At 44.1% G+C, this 6,381-nt stretch overlaps 1 protein-coding gene across 1 annotated transcript; it reads left to right on the top strand.

Moving 5' to 3' along the window:
- Positions 1 to 2,841: 2,841 nt before the first annotated feature.
- On the top strand, positions 2,842 to 4,897 carry LOC123448909 (probable protein phosphatase 2C 32). The gene is made up of 3 exons (XM_045125948.1): positions 2,842 to 3,422; positions 3,590 to 3,937; positions 4,219 to 4,897. The coding sequence occupies exons 1-3, from the start codon at positions 2,967 to 2,969 to the stop codon at positions 4,567 to 4,569; spliced, it is 1,155 nt and encodes a 384-aa protein (XP_044981883.1). The 5' UTR covers positions 2,842 to 2,966; the 3' UTR covers positions 4,570 to 4,897.
- The last annotated feature ends 1,484 nt before the right edge of the window (positions 4,898 to 6,381 follow it).

Genomic DNA, 6,381 nt, shown 5'->3' with positions numbered 1-6,381 from the left:
GCCACGCGGCTCCTCGTGGCGGGCTGCCGTTGGCCGGTGGTCGCCTTCGGTGGTTACCCGGGAGCAGGGGATGCAATCAATCAGTGGGGAAACAAACAGAGCGAGAGCGAGAGCGAGACCGCGTCCTACAGTACGTACTGTACGAGACGAGAAGGAGGGGCTTCGTTTCTAGGAGTACTAGTTAGTATACTTGAGCAGTCTCAACGGCTTGTGCTTACTTGTGCGTCACACGGGATTAACGTCGGTTTGACCTGACCGACGCCCGTTCGCCCCCCTCCCTGCTCTTGTTGCGACTGACTGCCAGTGCCAGTGGTTGGTTATCTGTGCTTCCTTGCCTCGGTAGATAAAAAAACATTTTAAGTGCCCGTCATCCGGCCATACCAACTTGCAACAACTCGTTTTCCTTCTTTCCCGCGTAGAGTACGTAAACAACCTGCTGGCTTTTAGTAGTACAATGTTTCTTTGTTTTGGTTTTGCCAGGAGACTTTTGCATCTTCTAGTCTGAACTCTTAAGTAAGTACGTTACCGGAACTATAGATGTTTTCAAAACCTAGGATTGGAAATGAAATATACCCTGAAATACCCCTACGTTTTGCTCCATGCTCCAGAGCCTCCAATGCATGCTTGACACCATCTGTCCTAAAAACCAATGAAAACACACACAATGTAAAGTGTTTTGCAATACAAATACGATTGCTCCTACATGCACAATCTACATATTACTGCAACAAAATGCATTCTTCCATGCGTCTAGCACGCTGGTAGAGACCTCATTTATACTTGAGCTGCAGAAGCAGGCGTTCGGGGCATTTTCTTGACCTTACAGTGCACCGCCTTGGGTTCTTTCTACCTTGGGGTTTGGTATTTTTTTCCTTTAAGTTAATTCTTGCAAAGCTTCAAGATATAATGATAAGTATGCACCCTCTTGTTTTTGTTGTTATATGCAGATTTTGTGCCAAAATTTGGTTGGAATGGGAGATTTCTATAGTGAAATTCAGAAAGTAAATAAAATTATGGTAAAAATGGGATTTTATTGTGAGAAAGCAAATGAATTTGCAGGATCTACCACAATTGAAACGACATAACCCTCCGTCCTAGTATACAGGGCTTTCTTTTGACTGAAAATACACTGTTAAGATATGATCTATGTTATACGGAATTATTATTATATGTAAATCTTTATTACTATTAAAGAGGAATTAGTTTCGTTGCCTGCCCCTCCCTCGGGTTTGCTCGCCATACACACCCTCTTACTCCGTGGTTTTGTCTTGATTTTTTTATACTCCCAACCATTGTCGCACAAAATAAAAAACATGTAAGTAGAGTAACTTGCAATAACCTAAACCAGATTAACAATTTTCCAAAATCACGTCCTGCATTAACTCAGTAAAATAAAATGTCCCAAAATCTCAACTAAATCAGAATTTTCCTCCCCCCCTCCATCCAAATCAAATCATCTTATCATACCCTCAACTAAATCAAAACGGTCCTTGTGTTTTCCTACTCATAATCAAATCAAATTAAATTTGATTAAAATCTAGAATATGGTGGGTGTAAGGCATGTGTCGAATATAAGTACCGTTGAGCCACTAAAATAGGTACGTACATGTTGCAACACACGGGTAATTAGCCAGTACTTTTAAATACAAAACTAATGACGTCACACTTATATCATTTTAGTAGTGTTTTGACGTGTTAACCGTTGGTTAAACCTTATTTCAACGAGCCAAAATATACCTTATGTTTTGGGACGAGTATAATATATTGTAACACAAAATGATATATTAGAACATTCTTTTGAATAGATAATGTTCAACAATTCGTTTACACGGTCAATATATTTTTCTTCGAAAAAATCAAGCCCAATAATTGCACGAGTAGATATGCCCATTATAAATTGGCATGCACCGACAATACTATCTTGTGATATATTTCAAAACGGAGGAAGCATATGGCGACACACAAAGTAGTACTACTATATCCGCTGACATATGGTTTCATCTTTTCACGTAGTTTTCTCCCCCATCATCCCTTCGTCCAATCTCCCACTCTCAAGTGATTATTTTTCTGTTTTTTCACCCCCTTTTGTTTTTTATCAAACCAGATCATCTATGGTGTAACATTCAATTTACAGTACGTAAATAGTTTGTTTCTGTGGTAAAATCTGGTACCTATTAGACATCTCCGGTAACCCAATAAATAGTACTCCTTCCGTTTCATAAATTTTGTCTTACAACATTAAAATATGACTACGTATATTCATATCTAGATAAATTTAAAACAAATTTTATGGGACAGATGGAGTAATAAATTAACGGTACATAAGCAAATAAGTATAAATTAATCTCTTATATTTGGTAATCCAATAAAGCAGATAAATCATGGCACGTACCTATTTTATAGGTTTAAGAAATATCTGGAAAACCTATACTATTTTATATAACTAACATATAATTGCATCACGTTTTTTCCAGTATAGATCCCCTCATTATGTTAAAGACATTTGACCCCAGTAACAACGCACGGGCATACACCTAATACAACTAAAACTGGCTAGTTTCACAAGTCACCACACCAGCATGGCACTAGGGAGCTTCTTCAAGCAAGGAAATCTTGCCCAATAATTGCACCAGCAATTTTCTACTCCATGCGCCAGCGGTGCTAGTACTCCATTTGCAACAGAAAAACCATTAAAAAAAAACCATGCATGGTCGTCCAGTCCAGTTCACAATTGCGAATTGCCCCTAGGGCCAAGCTAGTCCAGTTCCCACGGGAGCGCCTCTCCCACCCGCACCCGCCCGCGACGCGTCGTGGCCACCGTATATAAGCCCGTTCAAACGGCCGTTTGCCCCACACCGATCCAAACCTAATCACAGATCGAGGAAGAAGCTAGTAGGAGGCGGAGGAGCCGCAGCCCAGCCAAGACCCGACCCCGTCTCCCTCCCAAGGCCGAACGAGCCCTCGCCATGTCCTGCTCCGTCGCCATCCCTAGCTCGCCGGTCTTCTCCCCGTCGCGCCGCCCGCTCTCCTGCAAGGCCGCCTCCGCCTCGCCCGAGTCCGTCTCCGTCTCCGTGTCCTCCCCGGCGCCCTCCACCGCCGGCTCGCCGCTCCGGCCCTTCGGCCTGCTGCGCGCCCAGATCCGCGACGAGGCCTCCCCGTCGCCTAAGACGTCCTCCGCGGCCCCCTCCGGATCGGTGCTCAAGAGGCGGCGGCCGGCGCCGCTCATGGTGCCGGTCGACGGCGCCGCGGCCGCCTCTGCCGCGGCGGCGGCCGTGGCCGCCGTGGAATCGGATCCGAGCAACGAGGTGGAGGAGGAGGGCGACGAGTTCGCGGCATACTGCCGGAGGGGGAGGGGGAGGAGAAGGGTGGAGATGGAGGACCGGCACGTGGCCAAGCTCGCGCTCGGTGGAGACCCCCAAGTGGTAAGCTCGCTCGACGCAACTTCTCCCCTTCTCTGTCATGAATTTGTTTGCACAATTTTTACGAAATACCCTAGATTTGCCGGACCCCGGATTAAAATTTCTGCGGTTCTGTCTAAAATAAGATTTTTAGAAGTACTAAACTTTCTCGTTTGCCCCCAACTTTGCAGGCGCTGTTTGCTGTATTCGATGGCCACGGCGGAAAGAACGCGGCAGAGTTCGCTGCCCAAAACATGCCCAAGTTCATGGCAGAGGAGGTGAGGAAAGTGGACGCTGGCCACAGCGATGAAATCGAGGGAGCTGTAAAGAAATGTTACCTGAAGACGGACGACGAGTTCCTCAAGAGGGAGGAGAGCGGGGGAGCATGCTGCGTCACTGCATTGATCCAGAAGGGCGGCCTCACCGTCTCCAACACTGGAGATTGCCGTGCTGTCCTCAGCCGGGCAGGAACGGCGGAGGCACTCACCTCTGACCACCGGGCCTCCCGCGACGATGAGAGGGAAAGAATTGAGAACCTGGTAAGTAGATATTGTATGCTTCAAAATTGTTTCCTTGTTTATGTGACAATTGTAGTTTGAAGGATGTGCACTTGCTAAATAAACTAGACCTTGTTTCAGTTTGATAATCAAATTCTGTAATTGTATACAGTTAGTGGATAACTCTTGTTGCTTGGCTGCACATAGCAATTGTCTTGTGCTTATACAATGGAATAGATAGCTAAAATTTGAGCAGTCATGAGCAAATTTTTGCAATGTTTCAGTTCTCTGTAACTTATGTGCTTTATCCTATTAATTTTCAGGGCGGGTTCGTTGTGAACAACCGAGGGACATGGCGAGTGCAGGGCTCCTTGGCAGTGTCAAGAGGCATCGGTGATGCACACCTCAAGCAATGGGTGGTGGCTGATCCAGATACCAGGACACTCCTTGTTGACCCACAGTGCGAATTCTTGGTACTTGCCTCTGATGGCTTGTGGGATAAGGTGGATAACCAGGAAGCCATAGACATAGCCAGGCCTCTCTGCATCGGCAATGACAAGGCTTCTAGCATGGCTGCTTGCAGAAGGCTTGTCGAAACCGCGGGTTCCAGGGGGTCTACCGATGACATCAGCGTTTTGATCATACAATTGCACAAGTTCTCAGGTTCTTCTTAACTTGACATTGCTGGAGGAACTGGACTCACACTGTAGGAAGTAGGGCTAACATAGTGGTGTATCAACCCAGGTGCGAAGGATAGGCTGATACCCATATGTTAATTGCAAGCAAAATTTTAGGCGTGGTTGCACCATTTTGCAAGCATTCGACTCTTTTCGTAGTACCATTCTTTATGTACTTAATTTAATTCCATTCATTCATTCTTTGATTCTAATGTAATAAGGCAGGGTTAGTGCTCACCTCATACTAGAAGAGGCTGTTGTTGTATGTACATGGTTGACTGGTACATGGATTCCATATAATTGCCTCATTGCTTATTTCCACCAATATTGCACTCTTGTAGTGCATGTGGTTTTATGTTTGTCAAGAAGTTGACAGTCCGACACATCAAAATAATTTGCATATATAGAGCAATAAGGTTCGAAAACTAGACATGGTTTGGAGGAGAATAGAGAAGAGATCTTGAGTTCATTCTGGGAGTTCTACGGTTTTTGGTGGTGTGCATACCAAGTTTGGTAGGGCTAACATAATGTGCATACCAAGTTTGGTCTGTAACGTATGATTTGTTGCATCAAAATACTTTTATCATGCCTTTAGTCTTTAGTGGTGTTATATGTGCATATGTGTGGCATGTCACAATTTTTTATTAATCTATTTTTTTCTTGACCTGTAATAAACCATGTTAATTATGGCTATGGGGCTGTTTGGATGTTGCCCGTGCTAGCCCAGCCAAATCACGGGCATGCCGAAAAACTGGCTAGCTATTTGCCTGCCCACTTCTCGCCTATGATTTGGCATGAAAGTGAACTGAAGAAGGCACTCATCTTGTGTTTATCTCGCCTCTGTAACTTATGCCTAACATGGAATCAACCACTTTTTGGCTAGGCAGCTGTTGGCTCAAATCCAAACAGCCCCATATGCATGCATGATGCAGGTGTCAGGGGCAATAAAACTTCCGTTTTCTAACAGGAAAACATACTTTTCATCGAGTGCTCTGAGGAGAAACAGTTTGTAAATTCAAACCTGCAAATGATAAACACAAGTTCAAATAGCGTTGCATATATTTAGGACTCTCAACTTGATATCTCTGGGCAAACTGAGGACTAGTTTTAGTGTATCTAGGGTAATGCGCCGAAAGGATCAGGCAATGTATCTTTCTGATCTCTTTCTTCTAGCTTGGAACAGCTGGATCTACTGTGTGGTTGGATATTTGGATCTTAGGATGTGTTTGGTTTCAGGATGAGGTGGAATCGGACGGGTTGGTTCCATCCCTAGCAGCCGTTCTCGTGTTTAGTTGGGTTAGGAATCGGAATTGGGTCATCCGCATGCAAGGAATATTCCTTCCAGATGCTTCACCAACCGATTCCACCGATTTGGAGGAATCGACTCGTTATTCGTGTGAGAAAGCAAAGAAAAAAACAAATAACCAAGCAATTCTCACCGTGCTCACCCCCGCACCCGAACAAAAGTTTTCGTGGTTATTTTTTCTCGTTCTCATGATTATTATTTTTCGTGGTTATTTTTCATTTTCGTGATTATTTTTCGTAAATATTTGGTATGTACTCAGGATCATATATTTTTATTTGCATGTGTTGAAAATAGAAAGAAAATGTTGCTGAAAATTTAAATTATAGGCTTGTCAAATACAAATAACTCTAATTGTTCAGATATGTAATCTCATCATTTATATCGAAGAGGTGAGTAGCCTCAGATTCTTCTCATTTCATCTCTCCAACTAAACACCGGGACGGAACCAACCCATGACTTTTTTTATCATCAACTGAACACAAGGATGGAACCAACCCATGACT

Source organism: Hordeum vulgare, chromosome 4H (assembly GCF_904849725.1).
Source record: "Hordeum vulgare subsp. vulgare chromosome 4H, MorexV3_pseudomolecules_assembly, whole genome shotgun sequence".
In the NCBI taxonomy this organism is placed as follows: Eukaryota; Viridiplantae; Streptophyta; class Magnoliopsida; order Poales; family Poaceae; genus Hordeum; species Hordeum vulgare.
The sequence above is the reverse complement of the archived record's forward strand: the minus strand, read 5'-3'. Positions and strand labels throughout refer to the sequence as shown.

Coding starts and splice junctions, on each gene's coding strand:
- LOC123448909 (XM_045125948.1), top strand. CDS start 2,967: ATGTCCTGCTCCGTCGCCATCCCTAGCTCGCCGGTCTTCTCCCCGTCG. Junction 3,423..3,589: donor TCGGTGGAGACCCCCAAGTG/GTAAGCTCGCTC, acceptor CCAACTTTGCAG/GCGCTGTTTGCTGTATTCGA. Junction 3,938..4,218: donor GGGAAAGAATTGAGAACCTG/GTAAGTAGATAT, acceptor ATTAATTTTCAG/GGCGGGTTCGTTGTGAACAA.